Raw genomic sequence first — 24,919 nt, forward strand, 5'->3', positions numbered from 1 at the left:
GCTTATGACTATCCTTAAAGGCATGTTCCCAAAACACATATACTGTCCTGTCATGCTTATGACTATCCTTAAAGGCATGTTCTCATAACACATATACTGTCCTGTCATGCTTATGACTATCCTTAAAGGCATGTTCCCAAAACACATATACTGTCCTGTCATGCTTATGACTATCCTTAAAGGCATGTTCTCATAACACATATACTGTCCTGTCATGCTTATGACTATCCTTAAAGGCATGTTCCCAAAACACATATACTGTCCTGTCATGCTTATGACTATCCTTAAAGGCATGTTCTCATAACACATATACTGTCCTGTCATGCTTATGACTATCCTTAAAGGCATGTTCCCAAAACACATATACTGTCCTGTCATGCTTATGACTATCCTTAAAGGCATGTTCCCAAAACACATATACTGTCCTGTCATGCTTATGACTATCCTTAAAGGCATGTTCCCAAAACACATATACTGTCCTGTCATGCTTATGACTATCCTTAAAGGCATGTTCTCATAACACATATACTGTCCTGTCATGCTTATGACTATCCTTAAAGGCATGTTCCCACAACACAAATACTGTCCAGTTGTGTGGATGATTCTAGATTGTTTCTTCTATAGTGTAAAAAATAGTCACCTGATGTTGCAAGAACATTCCTAGAACACATTTCCTGTCTTTTGTATTTTCGGAACATATATTTTGGGATCTCCATTCTGGGAATGTTCTTGCAACAAGAGGTGAATGTTTTATACAAACGTTGTATAATCATCAGCATGACTGGATAGTTTTTGGTTTAAGAGAACATTTTCCGCAACCTCACAAATGTTCTGGGAACTTTCACAGAACCAATTTTGGTTTGCTGAGAAAACATGACTGTTATTATATTTTCTGGAAAGCTAATAGCTTTTGGGGAATGTTCTGTGGTGGTTGTTACAGATGTTGTGCACAACATTTTAGTGAATGTTAGGAGAATATTCCAAGGATATTTCCTAATGTTAGATAAAACTCTAACTAGAACTTAATGGGAATTTTAGGCAATGTTCTGGGAATGTTCCCAGTTTGCTGGGTAACCTACTTGTAGAATCTCATCTCATATACACACTCATCACAATAATAACATGTGTAATAATGACATGATATCTGTAGTATTAAAGTAACTGACAGTTTCCCCCCTCTTTTCCAGTCTGTTAGTATGGCTGAGAGGACGTTAGAGACGTCTGTCTCTGTCAGCATCCCCATGGAGGAGACCAAACTCCCTGGGGGTGTGGGTGTGCCCACGGAGGCCCCGCTGCTCACCCACCTAAAGAAAGTGGAGAACCACATTACGGAGGCCCAGCGGTTCTCCCACCTGCCTCGGCGCTCTGCTGTGGACATAGAGTTCACTGAGCTGTCGTACACCATCAGAGAGGGCCCCTGCTGGAGGAGGAGAGGTACTGCAGCCCACACACCACCCAGACATTATGCACCACCCCTACACCACACATACTAAAGATAGATAGGTAGCTGAGCTATACATCCACCCATACACCACCCTTACAAAAACAATACAACAGGGTCATATTTGTTAGGGTGCACTGTAGCAAAATGTCTTCCAGACTCTTAATGGACAAGTTCAGATTGTCCCTCCCTGTTTCAGTCAGTTTTCTTTCATTTGATCCCTAATGAACATGATCCTGATAACATCACAGAGCATGATGGCCAAGTAATGAGAATCTTTATTTGGTGATGGCTGTATATATCATATAGATTAATTTATGTATCTACAGTTGAAGTCTAAAGTCTAAAGATTATATACACTTTAGCTTAATACATTTAAACTCAGTTTCTCACAATTCCTGACATTTAATCCTAGTGAAAAATCAATTTTATGTCAGTTAGGATCACCACTTTATTTTAAGAATGTCAGAATAATAGCAGAGGGAATTTTTTATTTCAGCTTTCATCACATTCCCAGTGGGTCAAAAGTTTACATACACTCAATTAGTATTTGGTAGCATTACCTTTAAATTGTTTAATGTGGGTCAAACGTTTCGGTGTAGCCTTCCACAAGCTTCCCACAATAAGTTGGGTGAATTTTGGCTCATTCCTCCTGAAAGAGCTGGTGTAATTGAGTCAGGTTTGTAGACCTCCTTGCTCGCACATGCCTTTTCAGTTCTGCCCACAAATGTTCTTTGGGATTGAGGTCAGGTCTTTGTGATGGCCAATACCTTGACTTTGTTGTCCTTAAGCTATTTTGCCACAACTTTGGAAGTATGCTTGGGGTCATTGTCCATCTGGAAGACCCATTTGCGACCAAGCTTTAACTTCCTGACTGATGTCTTGAGATGTTGCTTCAATATACAGTGCCTTGCGAAAGTATTCGGCCCCCTTGAACTTTGCGACCTTTTGCCACATTTCAGGCTTCAAACATAAAGATATAAAACTGCATTTTTTTTTTGAAGAATCAACCACAAGTGGGACACAATCATGAAGTGGAACGACATTTATTGGATATTTAAAACTTTTTTAACAAATCAAAAACTGAAAAATTGGCCCCTTTACTTTCAGTGCAGCAAACTCTCTCCAGAAGTTCAGTGAGGATCTCTGAATGATCCAATGTTGACCTAAATGACTAATGATGATAAATACAATCCACCTGTGTGTAATCAAGTCTCTGTATAAATGCACATGCACTGTGATAGTCTCAGAGGTCCGTTAAAAGCGCAGAGAGCATCATGAAGAACAAGGAACACACCAGGCAGGTCCGAGATACTGTTGTGAAGAAGTTTAAAGCCGGATTTGGATACAAAAAGATTTCCCAAGCTTTAAACATCCCAAGGAGCACTGTGCAAGCGATACTATTGAAATGGAAGGAGTATCAGACCACTGCAAATCTACCAAGACCTGGCCGTCCCTCTAAACTTTCAGCTCATACAAGGAGAAGACTGATCAGAGATGCAGCCAAGAGGCCCATGATCACTCTGGATGAACTGCAGAGATCTACAGCTGAGGTGGGTGACTCTGTCCATAGGACAACAATCAGTCGTATATTGCACAAATCTGGCCTTTATGGAAGAGTGGCAAGAAGAAAGCCATTTCTTAAAGATATCCATAAAAAGTGTTGTTTAAAGTTTGCCACAAGCCACCTGGGAGACACACCAAACATGTGGAAGAAGGTGCTCTGGTCAGATGAAACCAAAATTTAACTTTTTGGCAACAATGCAAAACGTTATGTTTGGCGTAAAAGCAACACAGCCCATCACCCTGAACACACCATCCCCACTGTCAAACATGGTGGTGGCAGCATCATGGTTTGGGCCTGCTTTTCTTCAGCAGGGACAGGGAAGATGGTTCAAATTGATGGGAAGATGGATGGAGCCAAATACAGGACCATTCTGGAAGAAAACCTGATGGAGTCTGCAAATGACCTGAGACTGGGCCGGAGATTTCTCTTCCAACAAGACAATGATCCAAAACATAAAGCAAAATCTACAATGGAATGGTTCAAATATAAACATATCCAGGTGTTAGAATGGTCAAGTCAAAGTCCAGACCTGAATCCAATCGAGAATCTGTGGAAAGAACTGAAAACTGCTGTTCACAAATGCTCTCCATCCAACCTCACTGAGCTCGAGCTGTTTTGCAAGGAGGAATGGGAAAAAAATGTCAGTCTCTCGATGTGCAAAACTGATAGAGACATACCCCAAGCGACTTACAGCTGTAAACGCTGCAAAAGGTGGCGCTACAAAGTATTAACTTTAGGGGGCTGAATTATTTTGCACGCCCAATTTTTCAGTTTTTGATTTGTTAAAAAAGTTTGAAATATCCAATAAATGTTGTTCCACTTCATGATTGTGTCCCACTTGTTGTTGATTCTTCACAAAAAAATACAGTTTTATATCTTTATGTTTGAAGCCTGAAATGTGGCAAAAGGTCGCAAAGTTCAAGGGGGCCGAATACTTTCGCAAGGCACTGTATCCACAGAATTTTCCTGTCTCATGATACCATCTATTTTGTGAAGTGCACCAGCCCCTCCTGCAGCAAAGCACCCCCACAACATGATGCTGCCACCCCCATGCTTCACGGTTGGGATGGTGTTCTTCGGCTTGCAAGCCTACCCCTTTTCCCCCCAAACATAACGATGGTCATTATGGCCAAACAGGTCTATTTTTGTTTCATCAGACCAGAGGACATTTCTCCAAAAAGTACGATCTTTGTCCCCATGTGCAGTTGCAAACCTTAGTCTGGCTTTTTTATGGCAGTTTTGGAGCAGTGGCTTCTTCCTTGCTGAGCGGCCTTTCAGGTTATGTCGATATAGGACTCGTTTTACTGTGGATATAGATACCTTTTTACCCGTTTCCTCCAGCATCTTCACAAGGTCCTTAGCTGTTGTTCTGGGATTGATTTGCACTTTTCACAACAAAGTACGTTCATCTCTAGGGACAGAACGTGTCTCCTTCCCTGAGCGGTATGACGGCTGCGTGGTCCCATGGTGCTTATACTTGCGTACTGTTTGTACAGATGAACGTGGTACCTTCAGGCGTTTGGGAATTACTCTCAAGGATGAACCAGACTTGTGGAAGTCTACAATTTTTTTTACAACTTTGCTGATTTCTTTAGATTTCCCCATGATGTCAAGCAAAGAGCCACTGAGTTTGAAGGTAGGCCTTGCAATGCATCCACAGGTACACCTTCAATTGACTGAAATTATGTCAATTAGAATATCAGAAGCTTCTAAAGCCATGACATCATTTTCTGGAATTTTCCAAGCTGTTTGAAGGCCCAGTCAACTTAGTGTATGTAAACTTCTGACCCTCTGGAATTGTGATACAGTGAATTATAACACCTTACCAAAGCTACTGTATCTTGGTAGATTTTCTTACTCCTTGAACTCTTCTTATTCTCTCTGTGTGTCTGGAGTGTCCAGCTCGAAGGACCAATGATCTGTATGCAATACACACACACACACACACACACGCACACGCACACGCGCGCGTCTGTCCTACCAGGCTGTATGGCTGCTGTATATTTGTGCTGTGTTCAGCAGAGTTTAGACACAATAAATAATTTACACTAGCAGCCCCCCCCCCCCCTACCCTCCAACCCATCTCACGATGTATGATACACCCAGGTTATGGGCTACACCAGGCAGACAGACAGGCCCAATATACGATTGATCTGCTCATTAAATATTAATGGCATTTAAACCCACCAGCCTGATTAATGAGCAACTTCGGAGCCTTGGAGTCTCCAGAATGACACAAAATGGTTCTGGTTGGCCATACCTCTCTGTCAGGACAACGTCCTCCTTAGACCAAACCCCTACACCATGTGTGTCCTCTACAGGTTCTTCATTTATAGGCTACATGGCGCATAATAATACAGTATGTCTGATTTTGTCATACATCCTATCTTTCTACTGTTGTTTATCTCATGTTCTATTGATGTCCATTATGGGTGTTGGGTAGATGTGTATTCCACTGTGTTTGTAGAGGGGCTCTGTGCATTTCACTCATAGATAACACAACCACAATCATTGAACATGAAGCATGGTGTTGCAGTAAGTCAGATTCACATTCCATCACTGCTGTTGTTGGTCTTATGTAATTGATGTCCATTAGGGACAGTGTGGTGGAAGTGGTCCAGTACCTTCATGTCTAGTAGTAATGATAGTACAGACAAAAGGGGCAGACAGTAATGGAATCACATGGTCAGACTGGCAGACAGTGTGTGTATGCGTGTGTGTGCGTACGTATGTATAGAGCCTGCATGTGCACATTCGAATGAGCATGTGTGCGTATGCGCCTGTGTGTCTGGGTCCAAATGGGAAATGGGGTAGAGAGAGAGATTCCTGACTGAAGGCTGGTCTGATCGATAACTAACCCCTTTGTTCATGCATTGAATTGAAACGTTGTTACATCAGCATTCTCCATTCAATCAGTGGTTTTTACCCACTGTTTTGTTGTTCAACTCTGCATGTAGCTAACCTCTCCTAGCCTTTCCCTGTTATCCATATACACATGTAAAGGTATGTCTGTTGTCTGTGCCCTTATTTATATGTGTAGCTACATGTATTGTAGCCTATCCCAGTATTGTATGAAGAAGTGGTGTCTGTCTCCCATGGAGACTGCATAGGTTATTCAGTTCATTGAGAGACTATTTACCCCTTCAGTAACATAGATATGCATAGATATAGATATGCATAGGTGGATGCCTAAGATAAGATAATGACTGTATTGTCCCTGTGGGGAACTACAGGAGGGTGTGCATACATAATCAAAACACAATCAAGCATTGACAAGGATATATACAGGCAATACATACAGGTTGAAAAAGTTCAGTTCATTAGTGATCAATGATTCATCTGTAAATGTTTTACACTATACACATCAGTACATGCCATCAACTACAAAAGCAACTGAAGGCCAGCCAACTGGTTCTACTAGTGGTTTTTAATATAGGATTGTACAGTATTGTATGGAGAAGCTGAGTCTCTCATATAAAAGCTGAATACTGTACGTTATTCAGTTCACACAGAGACTATTTTGAGTCTGACTGACTGAAACCTTCCTGGCATTAGCCCTATTTAACCCTTCACTGCCTCGTATCTCTCTCACAGACTCACTGCATCCCTAGAAGGCTCTACTACCTGTTACTTTTCATTTGGTTCAAATGTCATTATATTCTAATAGGCTTAGTCATTAGACTGAGCAATATTTTTTGTTCTTCCTTTTTGAGTCACCTAAACATTTTTCCTTCATCAAAATGAGCAGGGAGAGAATGAGAATGAGCAATACTGTGATGGTGTGGAGCAGAGCATTGTGCTCCAGGATATGCTTTTGCACCCAATAGTTATTATGAAGATCTCAGCAGAAGGGTGGGGGGAAGGAGGCTGTGGAGAGGGGCCCAGGGAGAGGACCGTAATATCTCAGGACTCTGTGTGATTCTCAGAGAGAATGAAGAGGTGAAGAGGGAGCTGTAATAACAGATGACTTCTGAGATTCAGCTGAGAGAGAACTCGGAACATGAAGGCTGAAAAGGAGCCATAATATCTGAGGATTTTTGTGGTTCACATGAAGTGGAACAGGATGCATAAGGAGAGTCAATCAGTGAGAGCACCATTGCTTTGATTGGTCAGCTCTCGCGTGGAGTAAAGACCCAGAGATGTGAGGGTCAGGTGGGGCATGGCAGCCACCCCTTCTCATTCATTTTTATAGTCGCCATCCCTGTGATGCCCATTTATGCCTGGGAGGATGGATGAGGATAAATAAGATTACGGAAGTTCAGGCACGGAGTGTGTGTGTGTGAGTCATTTGAAGCTGAGGAGAGGGGGTGGATGGCGTTCTGAACAGGAGAGCCTAGAATGGGTCCTGTCATGCAGCCCCCGCAGGTGTCTCTTCCTTCTGTTATTTCCTGCTATCTGGTCCACACACGCATACACACACCTGGTCATTTCTACACTCCTCACGTCCCACAACGGCTCTGCTTCATTCACAAGGCCTGTGGAATTTCAGCTTGTAGGTAACTACTGGCACTAAATCATCTAGACATATTGAGTATGGTTACATGCACACAATAATACTATTATTAGTCAGATTAATATAATAGTTTTGTTTCAAACATTTAAATGCTTTGCAACGAGAACGACTTCCCTAATAATCCTGTTTACAGTATATGGACACATCTGAAATCAGGCTTGCTTGGACTGAAGACTGTGTGATGCACCTGTGCTGTACCACAGAGAGACTGAAAGTTCCAGACTACCCTGAGCCCATAGCCACATGAGAGCAGTGTAAGGGAGGCGGAAGAAGGGTGTGTGGGTGCGTATGTGCGTCTGTGCCCACGCATGTGTCTGTGTTTGTGCATGTGTCTCGTGTCTCTGTGTCTCGCTGCGTGAATGGGCAAGAGTCTTACTGTATGTGACATAAACAATATGGAGGAAAGTCATCTCACCTCTTTCTATGATACAGCAGACAATGTGAGGGTGAATAACCACATCAGTATGCGACATCAGCAACACAGGGTTAGACACTCCACCCGCAGCAGTAGGCTAGATCATTAGCACTACACGCAGAGGAAGAGCTATTTCTCTGACGGGGGGGGCTGCTCCCCTGTCTGTCTGTGGCGTATCCAATGGATGTAATACACTGCAGGGGAGGGGGAGGAGGGGGGAGGATGGGAATGGCAGCCATTAGACATCAGGAGGAATGTGCTGGGGATGAAGAAGTGTGTGTGTGTATGTATGTGGTGAAGGTGACCTGTAATATTGCCAGAGGGTTTCAGTCACAGTCAGACTCTAAATAATCTCTGTGAACTGAATAACCTATTCAGCTTCTATATGAGAGACACAGCTTATCCATACAATACTGGGATACAATACTATACAATACTGTATTAAAAAACAGCAGGCTGGTATTCAGTTGATATTGTAGTTGACAGAGTGTACTGATGTTTACTGTATAGTGTACAGATTAATTGTTGATTATGAACTGCACTTTTTCTACCTGTATGTATTGGCTGTATACAGTGCACTTGGAAAGTATTCAGACCCCTTCACTTTTTCCACATTTTGTTTTGTTACAGACTTATTCTAAAATGGATTAATGTAATGTTGATGCAGGGAGTCAGGAAGCAGGTGCAGTTAGTGAGTTTAATATTAACGAACATAGAACGATAGAAAACAAGAGAAACATCTGACAGGAAACAACCAATAGTGCCTGATAACTGATAACAAAAGAGTGCTCTATAAAGGGTAAGTAATGAGGGAGTAATGAAGTCCAGGTGTGACTGATGATGAGACGCAGGTGTGCGTAAAGATGGATGGCCAGGACCGGTGGTTAGTAGACCGGCGACGTCGAGAGGGAGAGCAGGAGTAGACGGCGAATGTGGAATTCTCGGATGATGTTGGGATCTAGAATGTCGTCCACCGGAACTCAACACCCCTCCCACGACATCGGGAGTCCAGGAGGGATCTGACAGCAGAGGCAGGGCTCCCCTTGATGTCCAAGGGAGGCGGAGGGGTGTCGTGGGGGACGGCATCAGCCAGGACACCAGGAATCACTGGCTTAAGGAGGGAAACATGAAAAGACCCGGTAGTTAGTGGGGAGTTGTAATCTGTAAATTACCTCGTTGACCCTCCGGAGGACCTTGAAAGGCCCCGGGGACTCGGCCCCGCTTCTTACAGGACAGGCGGAGCGGGAGGTTCCTGGACAACAACCACCTGAGCTACTGCCTGTTCACACCGCTATCATCCAGAAGGCAAGGTGCATCAAAGCTGGGACTGAGAGAAAGAGAAACAGCTTCTATCTCAAGGCCATCAAACTGCTAAACAGCAATCACTAACTCAGAGAGGCTGCTGCCCACATGGAGACCCAATCACTGGGCTCTTTAATAAATGGATCATTTGTCACTTTAAACAATGCCACTCTAAATAATGCCACTTTAATAATGTCTACATATCTTACATTACTCATATCACATGTGCAGTGGGCAAATAAGTATTTAGTCAACCACCAATTGTCCAAGTTCTCCCACTTAAAAAGATGAGAGTGGCCTGTAATTTTCATCATTGGTACACTTCAACTATGACAGACAAAATGAGAAAAAAAATCCTGAAAATCACATTGTAGGATTTTTTATGAATTTATTTGCAAATTATGGTGGAAAATAAGTATTTGGTCACCTACAAACAAGCAAGATTTCTGACTCTCACAGACCTGTAACTTCTTATTTAAGAGGCTCCTCTGTCCTCCACTCGATACCTGTATTAATGGCACCTGTTTGAACTTGTTATCAGTATAAAAGACACCTGTCCACAACCTCAAACAGTCACACTCCAAACTCCACTATGGCCAAGACCGAAGAGCTGTCAAAGGACACCAGAAACCAAATTGTAGACCTGCACCAGGCTGGGAAGAGTGAATCTGCAATAGGTAAGCAGCTTGGTTTGAAGAAATCAACTGTGGGAGCAATTATTAGGAAATGGAAGACATACAAGACCACTGATAATCAGATAATCAAGACCGCTGATAATCTCCCTCGATCTGGGGCTCCAAGCAAGATCTCACCCCGTGGGGTCAAAATGATCACAAGAACGGTGAGCAAAAATCCCAGAACCACACGGGGGGACCTAGTGAATGACCTGCAGAGAGCTGGGACCAAAGTAACAAAGCCTACCATCAGTAACACACTATGCCGCCAGGGACTCAAATCCTGCTGTGCCAGACGTGTCCCCCTGCTTAAGCCAGTACATATCCATGCCCGTCTGATGTTTGCTAGAGAGCATTTGGATGATCCAGAAGAAGATTGGGAGAATGTCATATAGTCAGATGAAACCAAAATAGAACTTTTTGGTAAAAACTCAACTCGTCGTGTTTGGAGGACAATGAATGCTGAGTTGCACCCAAAGAACACCATACCTACTGTGAAGCATGGAAGCATCATGCTTTGGGGCTGTTTTTCTGCAAAGGGACCAGGAAGACTGATCCGTGTAAAGGAAATAATGAATGGGGCCATGTATCGTGAGATTTTTAGCAAAAACCCCCTTCCATCAGCAAGGGCATTGAAGATGAAACGTGGCTGGTTCTTTCAGCATGACAATGATCCCAAACACACCGCCCGGGCAACGAAGGAGTGGCTTCGTAAGAAGCATTTCAAGGTCCTGGAGTGGCCTAGCCAGTCTCCAGATCTCAACCCCATAGAAAATCTTTGGAGGGAGTTGAAAATCCGTGTTGCCCAGCAACAGCCCCAAAACATCACTGCTCCAGAGGAGATCTGCATGGAGGAATGGGCCAAAATACCAGCAACAGTGTGTGAAAACCTTGTGAAGACTTACAGAAAACGTTTGACCTCTGTTATTGCCAACAAAGGGTATATAACAAAGTATTGAGATAAACCTTTGTTATTGACCAAATGCTTATTTTCCACCATAATTTGCAAATAAATTCATAAAAAATCCTACAATGTGATTTTCTGGAGAAAAAAATCTCATTTTGTCTGTCATGGTTGAAGTGTACCTATGATGAAAATTACAGGCCTCTCTCATCTTTTTAAGTGGGAGAATTGCACAATTGGTGGCTGACTAAATACTTTTTTGCCCCACTGTATATACTGTATTTTATACCATCTACTGCAACTTGCCTATGCCACTCAACCATCGCTCATCTATATACTTATATGTACATATTCTCATTCACCCCTTTCGATTTGTGTGTATTAGATAGTTGTTGGGAATTGTTAGATATTACTGCACTGTTGGAACTAGAAGCACCAGCATTTTGCTACACTCGCATTAACATCTGATAACCATGTGTAGTTGGCCAATAAAATTGTGTTTTATTTGGTGGAGAGCCAGACGCGATCACCAGGATGGAACACGGGAGCCTCACTGTGGTGGTGATCCCTTGCTCTTTCTGATGGGTGACGGCACGCTGTCTCACGTGGGCTTGTTGTTCCATACCTCTTCTGCATGCCATAACCACTCGTCCACCGCAGGAGCTTCGGTCTGGCTCGGAGTCCACGGAGCCAGGGCTGGCTGATAACCCAGAACACACTGGAAGGGAGTCAGCCCGGTGGAGGAATGTTGCAATGAATTCAAATCAAATCAAATGTATTTATATAGCCCTTCGTACATCAGCTGATATCTCAAAGTGCTGTACAGAAACCCAGCCTAAAACCCCAAACAGCAAGCAATGCAGGTGTAGAAGCATGGTGGCTAGGAAAAACTCCCTAGAAAGGCCAGAACCTAGGAAGAAACCTAGAGAGGAACCAGGCTATGTGGGGTGGCCAGTCCTGGCTGTGCCGGGTGGAGATTATAACAGAACATGGCCAAGATGTTCAAATGTTCATAAATTACTAGCATGGTCAAATAATAATAAGGCAGAACAGTTTAAACTGGAGCAGCAGCACGGCCAGGTGGACTGAGGACAGCAAGGAGTCATCATGTCAGGTAGTCCTGAGGCATGGTCCTAGGGCTCAGGTCCTCCAAGAGATCAAGAAAGAGAGAAAGAGAGAATTAGAGAGAGCACACTTAAATTCACACAGGACATGCCTTTCAACCGGTCGCTGCCTGCACCTGCATGCCCGACTAGCATCACCACCCTGGATGGTTCCGACCTAGAATATGTGGACGTCTATAAGTACCTAGGTGTCTGGCTAGACTGCAAACTCTCCTTCCAGACTCATATCAAACATCTCCAATCGAAAATCAAATCAAGAGTCGGCTTTCTATTCCGCAACAAAGCCTCCTTCACTCAAGCCGCCAAGCTTACCCTAGTAAAACTGACTATCCTACCGATCCTCGACTTCGGCGATGTCATCTACAAAATGGCTTCCAACACTCTACTCAGCAAACTGGATGCAGTCTATCACAGTGCCATCCGTTTTGTCACTAAAGCACCTTATACTACCCACCACTGCGACTTGTATGCTCTAGTCGGCTGGCCCTCGCTACATATTCGTCGCCAGACCCACTGGCTCCAGGTCATCTACAAGTCTATGCTAGGTAAAGCTCCGCCTTATCTCAGCTCACTGGTCACGATGGCAACACCCATCCGTAGCACGCGCTCCAGCAGGTGTATCTCACTGATCATCCCTAAAGCCAACACCTCATTTGGCCGCCTTTCGTTCCAGTACTCTGCTGCCTGTGACTGGAACGAATTGCAAAAATCGCTGAAGTTGGAGACTTTTATCTCCCTCACCAACTTCAAACATCAGCTATCTGAGCAGCTAACCGATCGCTGCAGCTGTACATAGTCTATTGGTAAATAGCCCACCCTTTTCACCTACCTCATCCCCGTACTGTTTCTATTTATTTACTTTTCTGCTCTTCTGCACACCAATATCTCTACCTGTACATGACCATCTGATCTTTTATCACTCCAGTGTTAATCTGCAAAATTGTAATTATTTGCCTACCTCCTCATGCCTTTTGCACACATTGTATATAGACCCCCCCTTCGTTTTCTACTGTGTTATTGACTTGTTAATTGTTTACTCCATGTGTAACTCTTTGTTGTATGCTCACACTGCTATGCTTTATCTTGGCCAGGTCGCAGTTGCAAATGAGAACTTGTTCTCAACTAGCCTACCTGGTTAAATAAAGGTGAAATAAAAAAAGAAAAGAAAAAAAAAGAAAAAATAGGACAGGAGAAGTACTCCAGATATAACAAACTGACCCTAGCCCCCCGACACATAAACTACTGCAGCATAAATACTGGAGGCTGAGACAGGAGGGGTCAGGAGACACTGTGGACCCATCCGAGGACACCCCCGGACAGGGCCAAACAGGAAGGATATAACCCCACCCAATTTGCCAAAGCACAGCCCCCACACCACTAGAGGGATATCTTCAACCACCAACTTACCATCCTGAGACAAGGCCGAGTATAGCCCACAAAGATCTCCGCCACGGCACAACCCAAGGGGTTGAATTCTGGGCGTATCATTCCAAGGAAGGAATCGGGCCCACTCCTACTGCCGGTCCTGGCAGTGAATCATCAGGAACCTCCCCAGCTCCTGGTTAATCCGCTCCACCTGCCCATTAGATTGAGACCGGTACCCGGAAGTGAGGCTGACCGTGACCCCCAGCTTCTCCATGAAAGCACTCCATACATGAGATGTGAGTTGAGGGCCATGATTGAAGACGATATTCCCCGGAAGGCCATAGTGCTGGAAGACCTGCTGGAACAGTGCCTCGACGACCTAGAGAGTGGTAGGGTGACCAGAGAGAGGGATGAAATGGCATGATTTTGAGAATCTGTCCATAACCACCAAAATGATGGTGAACCCATCAGAGGGGAGATCAGTGACAAAATCAATGGAAAGATGAGACCAGGGAAGGTGAAAGACTTTACCTGCTGAAGCGTGCCAAGGAGATTTAAATTGTGTACACACTGAACATGTGTTGACATGAGTTGACACAGCATCGTCCTGCGCCAAAGTGGGCCACCAGTATTTCTCAGAAAGGTATTGAGTGGTGCTGGTGATACCTGGGCGTCCAATGGTGAGGGATATGTGTGCCAAGGTCAGCACCCGATCTCTGACCCCAATGGGGGCATAGATGCGGAAGGCAGGTGGCAGGAGTGGGTTCCCTCTCCAGAGCCTGTCGGATGTCCACATCTACGTCCCAAAACACATGGCCATTGATAAGGGAGGACTGATTGATGGGCTGGCAGACACTCACAGGGCCCTCCACCGACGTTGAACCACAGGGTGCAGAAAAGCAGGTCCTCCGGCATCCTGGACCCCAGGCGGTAATCCTCCTCTCTGACCAGGAGAGGGTGGGATTATGGAGTTGGATCCACGGAAGGCGAAGGATGACCTTGTGCACAGGTGCGCAGGTGCGCAGGTGATGAGGAAAGAAAGGCTTTCCTGGTGCTTGGTCCCACAGTGAGGGTGAGTGAAGCTGTGATGTGCGTAATAGTGTTGGGTCCCAATAGTCGCATGTCCAACGCTTGGACTGGAAATGGAGAGGAGACCTTGTATGAGGTGATGTGCAGGTAGGAGGCAAGGGCCTGGTCAATAAAATTCCCTGCTGCATGGGAATGTACTAGAGCTGAAGAAACAATAGATGAGGGACAGCCAGCTAGTGAAATCGCTACAAAAAAAGGTTTGCCGCAAAGTGATGGAGTACTCATGCCTAACCCAGCAGACGGATAATCACAGGGCCGTCCCTCTGCTCTCGTGGATTCCGGGTTGAGACGTACCGGACACCGTAGAAGCTGGTTCCCCTCCTGGCCACAATAAGGACATAGCCCTAACTGTCTCTGACGGCGTTGCTCAGCCGCGGGGAGGCGTGTGGCCCCTACCTACATGGGTTCACGCTCTGAGAGAGAGAGGCGATGGGGGTGTCAACGCTCGCGAAGAAGGTTAGTTTGTCGTCTTAGCCCGCCAACTCCGTCTGGACCTCTTCATGCAATCCTCTTCTGAATTGGGTGCAGAGCGCTGGCTCATTCCATGCGCTGCATGCTGCCACTGTCCAAAAGGTGAGCACGTACTGCGCTGTGGTCATCCTGCTGTAGTTAGCATAGGCGCTCCCTCTCCTCTCTGCCCTCCAGTGGATGGTCGAAGACCCCCTGTGAACAGAGCCATGAACCCCTCTTAGGATCCCAGCTCCTCCTCTCTCCCAGATGGCCATAGTCCACTCCAATGTCTGTCCGGTCAGCAGGAAAATAACCGTGGCAACCTTGGACCTCTCCGTGGTGGGGGCTCCCATCTGATGAGTGGAATAGAGGGAAGGGACAAAAGGGCATCGCTGACCTGGGCGGACTGTTGGATGGGCTGGGGTGCAGTCTCACTGGGTAGACTTGTCCTCCGCTTGTTTGAGGTGACGCCCCTAATGAATTGTCGAGACATTGAAGAACGTGCAGGACCTCTTCCAGTTGTGCCAGCTGGTCATGATGTTGGCAAAGTAGGTGTCCCTGTTCGCTGACCATTTGGGAGATGTCGTCATAAACTGCTGCTTCCATTTGGTGAGGCAGTATTCTGTAATGTTGATGCAGGGAGTCAGGAATCAGGTGCAGTTAGTGAGCTTAATATTAACGAACATAGAACGATACAAGACAAACATCCGACAAAAAAACTTAACCAATACTGCCTGCCGGTCAGGGAGGAGGCCAAGAACCCGATGGTCACTCTGACAGAGCTTCAGAGTTCCTCTGTAGAGATGGGAGAAGCTTCCCGAAGGACAACCATCTCTACAGCACTCCACCAATCAGGCCTTTATTGTATAGTGGTCAGACAGAAGCCACTCTTCAGTAAAAGGCACATGACAGCCCGCTTGGAGTTTGACAAAAGGAACCGAAAGGGCTGAGATACAAGATTCTCTGGTCTGATGAAACCTAGATTGAACTCTTTGGCCTGAATGCCAAGCATTACGTCTGGAGGAAACCAGGCACCGCTCATCACCTAGCCAATACTATCCCTACGGGAAAGCATGGTGGTGGCAGCATCACGCTGTGAGGATTATTTTCAGCGGCAGATACTTGGAGACTTGTCAAGTTCAAGGGAAAGATGAACGGAGCAATGTACAGAGAGAGTTCCTGGATGAAAACCTGCTCCAGATCGCTCAGGACCTCAGACTGGGGCGATTGTTCACCTTCCAACAGGACAACTTGAGAGAAAGGGGCAGGATAGAGATAAAGGAGAGAGAGAGAGAGGGAGGCAGAAGATAGACAGGCAGGAGAGCGTTCAATAAAGATCACTGGGACTCAGACTCACTCTGTCTATTTGGCTGGTGAGGAGGGGGTCAGCCGGGTAGCAATGACTTGATAGGGCATTGTTAGCACTCAGTTGGTGTCATGATAAGTGGATGTATCGCGTTGCCAGACATATTGTATTCTCACATTAGCGGCTGGAGACGAGTCCAGTGGATGTATTGAGTTGCACCACCCACCCCACCATTTTGCCCTCAGAACAGCCTCAATTTGTTGGGGCCATGGACTCTACAAGGTGTCGAAAGCATTCCACAGCGAGCTGGCCCATGTTGACTCCAATGCTTCCCACGGTTGTCGAGTTGGCTGGATGTCTTTTGGGTGGTGGACCATTCTTGATACACGCGGTTTACTGTTGAGTGTGAAAAACCCAGTAGCGTTGCAGTTCTTGACACAAATCGGTGCTCCTGGCCCCTTTTACAGTACCATACCCCATTCAAAGGCACTTACATTTTTTAATGGCATACATACCCAATCAATGTCTCAATTGTCTCAAGGCTAAAAAAAATCCTTCTTTAATTAACCAGTCTCCTCCCCTTCATCTACACTGACTGAAGTACAGTGGTTTGTGAAAGTATTCACCCCTTTGGCATTTTTCCTATTTTGTTGCCTTACAAACTGGAATTAAAATACCACTTTGAAGATGCAAAATCATTTTAAATTGTGAAACAAACAAGAAATAAGACAAAAAAAATTGAAAACTTGAGGGTGCATAACTATTCACCCCACCAAAGTCAATACTTTGTTAGAGCCACCTTTTGCAGCAATTACAGCTACAAGTCTCTTGGGGTATGTCTCTATAAGCTTGGTATATCTAGCCAAAACATGCTTCAGCTCCTTCAAGTTGGATGGGTTTAAGTCGTTCCACAGATTATCAATTGGATTGAGGTCTTGGCTTTGATTAGGCCATTCCAAGACATTTAAATGTTTCCCCTTAAACCACTCGAGTGTTGCTAAGCAGTATGCTTAGGGTCATTGTCCTGCTAGAAGGTGAACCTCCATCCCAGTCTCAAATCTCTGGAAGACTGGTTTCCCTCAAGAATTTCCCTGTATTTAGCATCATCCATCATTCCTTCGATTTGGACCAGTTTCCCAGTCCCTGCCGATGAAAAACATCCCCACAGCATGATGCTGTCACCACCATGCTTCACTGTGGGGATGGTGTTCTCAGGGGGGTTAGAGGTGTTGGGTTTGCGCCAGACAGCATTTTCCTTCATGGACAAAAAGCTCAATTTTAGTCTCATCTGACCAGGCGCAAACCCTGACCAGGCGCAAACCCTTTCTTTAAATAATGGCTTCTTTCTGGCCACTCTTCCGTAAAGCCCATCTCTGTGGAGTGTACGGCTTAGTGGTCCTATGGACAGATACTCCAATCTCCGTTGTGGAGCTTTGCAGCTCCTTCAGGGTTATTTTTGTCTCTTTGTTGCCTCGCTGATTAATGCCCTCCTTCCTGGTCCGTGAGTTTGGTGGGCGGCCCTCTCTTGGCAGGTTTGTTGTGGTGCATTATTCTTTCAATGTTTTTAAATAATGGATTTAATGGTGCTCCGTGGGATGTTCAAAGTTTCTGATATTTTTTTATAACCCAACCCTGATCTGTACTTCTCCACAACTTTGTCCCTGATCTTTTTGTAGAGCTCCTTGGTCTTCATGGTGGTGGTTGCTTGGTGGTGACCCTTGCTTAGTGGTGTTGTAGACTCTGGGGCCTTTCAGAACAGGTGTATATATACTGAGATCATGTGACAGATAATGTGACACTTTGATTGCACACCGGTGGACTTTTTTTAAACTAAGTATGTGACTTCTGAAGGTAATTGGTTGCGCCAGATCTTATTTAGGGGCTTCATAGCAAAGGGGGTGAATACATATGCACACACCACTTTTCAGTTGTTGTTTTCTTCGTACTTTGTGAAAGAAGTTTTTTGTTTTTTTTCACTTCATAAATTTGGACTATTTTGTGTATGTTCATTACATGGAATTCAAATAAAAATCTATTTAAATTACAGGTTGTAATGCAACAAAATCAGAAAAACGCCAAGGGGGATGAATACTTTTGCAAGGCACTGTATATTTAATAAACAACAATAAAAGGCGATCATAGCTTTCGCCTAGATTAATTTGGTCAGTCTGTCATGGAAAGAGCAGGTGTTCTTAAGCTATTTGGGTCAGGGTCTGATCACTACTTTTCCATCAGAGCAAGGAATGCATATTGCATATATGCCAATGTATTGTGCTGATATGTAACTCTTCCCCAGCAACAAAAAAACAAATTGTCGCTCAAACAGAAAGGGGAACTTAACAGAGTCACTGAAGACAACCAAAACAAAACAGGTGGGGTTTTAGGAGGGGTTCTAAAAGACACTCACAGGGGTGTCCACTGAAAGTTGACTAGCAACAACAACTGGGACCAGAAAGACACCCACCATTAGCGCCCACTAAATTTGACCAAGAAGAGACAAAAAACACAAAAAAACACACCAAACCAAAGACAGGAAGCAAACCAAAGAGTGGAGCAAAACAGAAACAGGGAAGATCAGACAAAGGATTGTCTGTCTAGAAATCAATTAGGGAGAGCAAACTAAAAGGTGTTAAAGCTCCACATCTCTCAAGACAACAGGAGCCCTGGGACAGCACAGGTAAAACACCTTCCCACTAATGAGATGACAAACGAGCGCCGGTGTAACACATACTGACTAACAAGGTGAAACCAATGTGTGCCCCATGTGCTAACGTCCAACCTCTAAATGTAAATGGAAAAACCAAAGCCTGTAACTGTGACCTATGATATGTGAACGAGCACTCTGTATATTGTATTTTGTTGTGTTTTTGTTATAGATGCTCAGTGTGAGAGGGCTCTACAATGTTGTATAGACTGATGACAGACATACCTTGTGTACTACTGTTGCTCTCTGAATTAATGTAATGCTCTCTCAATGTATGTTGCTAGTGAGAGAGTTCCAGAACAGTATAGGCAGTGAAACTGACAGACAGCCATATACCTGCTTTAATGCACTCTGTGGCACCGTTGGCCAAAGCTCTGGGGATGTAATATTCCTCGCTCTTCATCGATCCATCTCTCTATCCCCCCTTTCAATCTCCCTGTCTGCTCCAGTCTTAATCCTGATGTCTCCTCCCATACCTCTCCTTATTGGTTTAATCACCCTCTGTCTCTCTCCCATCCTTTTCTATCCCCTTATCCCTTTTACATTTCACTGTTTCCATCCCTCCCTCTCAACCTTTCACTTGTTTACCATCTGATCACCTCTCTTTTATTAAACCCCATGCCCTCGGGTGTGTATGAACGTTTCTAAAGCATAAATCACAGTCCACAGAACGCTGAGACGGGAGAGTTTGGGATGCACAGCCCGAACGCGCGCCTTCCTAAATTTCCCAACCAACGCGGTTCCGTGTATGCATCTTCTATTCATTTGAATGTGATGACAGTTTAAGAAATAGGTTGAGCAACGCTGAGAATTCGAAAGTATGAAAGCCAACGGTCCAACATTCTAGAACATTGACGTGCGTAGGCGTACACAATTTGGACTCTGATTGATGCTTAACACACTCATGGTAGAACTTCGATCCCTCAACACAGATACACATGAGAAGGATAGTTTTAAACAAGCTTTATCCTGTGAGTTTCCAATCCTGACAGACTGCAAATGTGTGGATCATCCCAGACCTGCGGTGTAGAGTCGGTATGGATTGTGAGAGTGTTGCATAGTGTTGCTTTGTTTCTTGTCCCTCAGGTTGCAAAGCCCTGCTCAAGTGTTTGGAGCCTGTTGTTGTTGTTTACTGACTGTTGTGTTTCCCGTCCCAGGTTACAAGGCCCTGTTAAAGTGTCTGTCAGGAAGGTTCTGTAGCAGGGAGCTCATCGGCATCATGGGGCCGTCAGGGGCTGGCAAGTCCACTCTGATGAACATCCTGGCTGGGTACAGGTGAGACGGGTCAGAATGGGCTTGGTCCAGGTGAGAACAGGTGGGGGGGAACTGTTACATAGCAGTCCTACACTACTGTACTGAGATAGGAAACCATGGACTTTCTCTGATCTGAGAAAGTGGCCAAGATGCAGGAAGACCATATTGAATAAAACAGTCTCTGATCACTCAGATCAGATGCAAGTGTCACTCATTTACTGTCTGTTTCTATGTTTGTGCAACAGAGAGACGGGGATGAAGGGTCAGATCCTGGTGAACGGGCGGCCGAGGGATTTGCGTAGCTTCAGGAAGATGTCTTGTTACATCATGCAGGACGACATGCTGCTGCCAAACCTCACCACGCGGGAGGCCATGATGGTGAGGTCACCCTTCTGTTAGACATGTAGGCCATGATGGTGATGTCACCTCACATATGTAGGCTATGATGATGAGATCACAGTTAAACATGCAGCTGCCATGCCACACCACGTGGGAGGCCATGATGGTGAAGTTTCCTTATTACTTCCATGGAGACCATGATGATGAGGTCACTGTTAGATGAATAGATAATGTTGTTGGATAAGGTGGTTGGCATGGACCTGACCCTTCTAGGGTTCATTTTCTCATGTTATGTCTCTCTTATATTAGGTGGCTGCCAATCTGAAGATGAAAGAGAGCATGGAAGTGAAAAAGGAATTGGTGAGTTTGACTTAATATACTGTAGTGGGATAATATTTGATATATAATATTATAAATACCTCACATCAAATAAAATGTTGTCACATGCGCCGAATACAACAGCTGTAGACCTTACCGTGAAATGCTTACTTACAAGCCCTTAACCAACAATACAGTTCAAGAAATAGAGTTAAGAAAATATTTACTAAATATACTAAAGTAAAAAATAAAACAAAAAGTAACACAGTAAGATAACAATACCGAGGCTATATACAGGGTGTACCGGTACTGAGCCAATGTGCGGGGGTACAGGTTAGTCAAGGTAATTTAGGTAGGGGTAAAGTAACTATGGATAGATAATCAACAGCAAGTAGCAGCAGTGTAAAAACAAAGGGGGGGGGGTCAATGTAAATAATCTGGGTGGCCATTTGATTAATTGTTCAGCAGGCTTATGGCTGTTAAAACCTTTCTAGGGCAGCTCGACAACCGCTGAAAAGGAGAAATTCAAAAAAGAAATTGAAATATGTACCTTTCACACATTAACAAGTCCAATGCAGCAAATTAAAGATAAATATCTTGTTAATCTACCCATCATGTCCGATTTAAAAAATGATTTACAGCGAAAGCACAACATATGATTATGTTAGGTCATAGCCAAGTCCAAAAAAAACTGCAATTTTCCAGCCAAAGATAGGAGTCACAAAAAGCTGAAATATAGATCAAATTCATCAGTAACCTTTGATGATCTTCACCAGATGACACTCATAGGACATCATGTTACAGAATACATGTATGTTTTGTTCGATAATGTGCATATTTATATCCAAAAATCTCAGTTTACATTGGCGCGTTACGTACAGTAATGTTTTGATAACAAAACATCCAGTGATTTTGCAGAAATACTCATAATAAACATTGATAAAAGATACAACTGTTATTCACAGAATTAAAGTTAGACTTCTCCTTAATGCAACCGCTGTGTCAGATTTTTAAAAAACTTTACGGAAAAAGCATAATCTAAGAACGGCGCTCAGAACCCAAAACAGCCAGAGGAATATCCGTCATTTTGGAGTCAACAAAGTTAGAAATAGCACCATAAATATTAAATTACCTTTGATGATCAGAAGGCACTCCCAGGAATCCCAGTCCGACAATAAATGACTGATTTGTTCCATAAAGTCCATAATTTATGTCCAAATAGCCACTTGTTGTTAGCGCGTTCAGCCCAGTAATCCATCTTCATGAGGCGCAGGCACTTCGTTCAGACAAAAACTCGAAAAGTTCCGTTACAGTCCTTTAGAAACATGTCAAATGATATATGGAATCAATCTTTAGGATGTTTTTTTTAACATAAAACATCAATAATGTCCCACTTCCTGGTTGGATTTTTCTCAGGTTTTCTCCTGCCATATGAGTTATGTTATACTCACAGACATCATTCAAACACTTTTAGAAACTTCAGAGTGTTTTCTATCCAATACCAATAATAATATGCATATGTTAGCATCTGGGACAGAGTAGGAGGCAGTTCACTCTGGGCATGCTATTCATCCAAAATGAAAATACTGCCCCCTATCCCAAAAAGGTTTTAAAGAGCCTTTTGGACCTAGACTTGACACTCTGGTGAAATTTAGGTCCTGGATGGCAGGAAACTTGGCCCCAGTGATGTACTGGGGCTTACGCACTACCCTCTGTAGCGCCTTACGGTCAGATGCTGAGCAGTTGCCATACCAGACGGTGAGGCAACCGGTCAGGATGCTCTCGATGGTGCAGCTGTACAACTTTTTGAGGATCTGGGGTACCATGCCAAATCTTTTTACGACTGTCTTGGTGTGTTTGGACCATGATAATTTGTTGGTGATTTCATCATGTGACTCATGATAAGACAATTGTCAATTGTCCTATTAAAAGGTGTATCTGATTCCATAAAGATTATTTAACAATATGCAAGAGACAATAGCTGAGTTGCAGTAACAGAAAGGTCAATAAATGTATTTAATTACTTTGTAAAAGGGATGATAACATTATACAAAGCATAAGATTAAGTCACAAAGCATTAACAAGCATTACAAGGCATTATTCTAGACATGATCAGAGAGATAGGGAGAAATAAACAAAGAAACCATGTCTTGTGCCATTGCCGAGAGAGAGAGAGAAATTCACCACAGATGGTTAGGAACAAATAAGAGAGACAGACAATGAATCTAAAATATTTTATAAGCATCTGAGTTGTTTGGATTCAAAAATGGAGTTTGTTGACCAATAGTATTACTGCAAAGTTAAACTCAGATAATCAGATATCAGACCTACAGGATGCAACCTCTGCTTCTCAGAGATGAGACAATAGGAGTTGGAGAGATAACGAGGCACCCCTAAGACAACACAGAGGAAATTCTTGCCTACAGTTGTTAAGAAGAGCCACTACGGGGGCTGGGCTGCCCTACATAATCCTCTCTTGAACACATCTCATTCTGCATCAGACAGAAGTGTTCAAAACCGGACAGTCACTAGACAATCTTCAGACCAGCAGTTCATGGTCCTAGCAGCATCACTTCAGGAGTGTCCTTTTGGCGGATAGAATTGTCTTTTTTAGACATGTAAATGTAGTTAGGTAACACCTTTCCTGCAAGCAAGCTAGAAAGTGTTATTCTTTGAAAGATCAAAACACAGAAATGAAGGTACATCACAGATTAATCCACATTACAATTAACATAAAATAGTCTTTATCTGTTTGGATTGGTCAATAGAAAATGCAGATATATTTTTATCAAATCAGTCAGATGAATATAAAATATATCAAAGATCACGGTATCATAAAATACAGTATTTTAAATTAAAACACTCAAATTCTCCGCCCTTTGTGAGAAAATAGATTCACCTTGAAAATGAGAAAATAAACAATAGAACCATAATTTTCAAATAATCAAGAACAATTATTGAAGTTAAATCAAGACAACTGTCAAGCAACTGGTTTCACAAACAATTTGTGACCGACTGGCTCGATTTGGTCTTATGTAGCAAAATTTGAAATAGTGTTTTCTTAACATTGGATAAAAGTAGAGACTCAGAGCTAGAAAATGTTATATTATACACTACCGTTGAGGAACAATGGGTAAGTAATTCTGCTTTGAAAGTTGATCAACTTGTAACCTCACTTTTGAGAAAATGGCCTTTGAACGTTTTGGTACCGACTGGAGAGCTCTTCTTTGTCTACACCCATTCAGCATCACACCCTTTTAAGCTTTAGCCCCACCCATCTCTTTTAAGGGGGCAGCAGGGTAGCCTAGTGGTTAGAGCGTTGGACTAGTAACCGGAAGGTTGCAAGTTCAAATCCCCGAGCTGACAAGGTACAAATCTGTCGGTCTGCCCCTGAACAGGCAGTTGACCCACTGTTCCTAGGCTGTCATTGAAAATAAGAATTTGTTCTTAACTGATTTGCCTAGTTAAATAAAAAATAAAACTAAGGATTCACATGTGAGGCTTCACTAAAAAAACAACGATTTCAAGACTAAAGGCTGGTTTATACTACGGGTAAATTGAATCTGGAGTGCCAGTGTGAGCTCTGGGCTTTTTTAAAGTCAGATTGCCGATAGTAAATTCAGAGGAGCACTGGCCGAAAAGTAGGGTTGATCCAAGCGATCTGACCTAACAGCAGTCAAGTACCCAAGCTAAATGGCTAACATTGGTTGGCTTGCTAACTACAAATGAGAGAACAGCTCACACTGACCATTTCACTCACCCTAGCAGAGCTGGTTAGGCTGTTATTATGTTATTCAGAGTGTTGGTGACTGTAACTGTGCTGCTGGCAACAATTTAATTAAGCTTTTTTTGCCAAAGTTTACAGACACCGGCCAAATTCAACGGTGTTTAGCCTTCGTAAATTCTTCAGTTATTCTGCACTGTGGCTCACTCAAACGAGAGTACTCTGAAATCAGAGTAGATAGCCAGAGCGAATTTACCAGCTATGTCTATCAACATTTGTCACAGTGACATCATAAACATTCTATTGAAATAGTTACTTGCATAGAGAAGTCTTTTGTTTAGACATGTAGCCTGCTTGCTAAACAATGAACCATAATCCCAACTCATAACGTTACTACCCTGCATGGATCTGCAGGTAGCTAACCAACCAG

At 43.7% G+C, this 24,919-nt stretch overlaps 1 protein-coding gene across 2 annotated transcripts in view; it reads left to right on the forward strand.

Annotated features, from left to right (window-relative positions):
• abcg4a (ATP-binding cassette, sub-family G (WHITE), member 4a) overlaps nt 1–24,919 on the forward strand; it is a 51,212-nt gene that overhangs the window by 6,847 nt on the left and 19,446 nt on the right. For both annotated transcript variants that reach the window (XM_020464190.2, XM_020464191.2), the window contains exons 2-5: nt 1,188–1,434; nt 20,012–20,129; nt 20,354–20,486; nt 20,757–20,807. In XM_020464190.2, coding sequence (XP_020319779.1) covers nt 1,188–1,434; nt 20,012–20,129; nt 20,354–20,486; nt 20,757–20,807 — 549 coding nt within the window. The remainder of the gene's footprint in view (nt 1–1,187; nt 1,435–20,011; nt 20,130–20,353; nt 20,487–20,756; nt 20,808–24,919) is intronic.

Source organism: Oncorhynchus kisutch, linkage group LG28 (genome assembly GCF_002021735.2).
Source record: "Oncorhynchus kisutch isolate 150728-3 linkage group LG28, Okis_V2, whole genome shotgun sequence".
Lineage (NCBI taxonomy): Eukaryota > Metazoa > Chordata > Actinopteri > Salmoniformes > Salmonidae > Oncorhynchus > Oncorhynchus kisutch.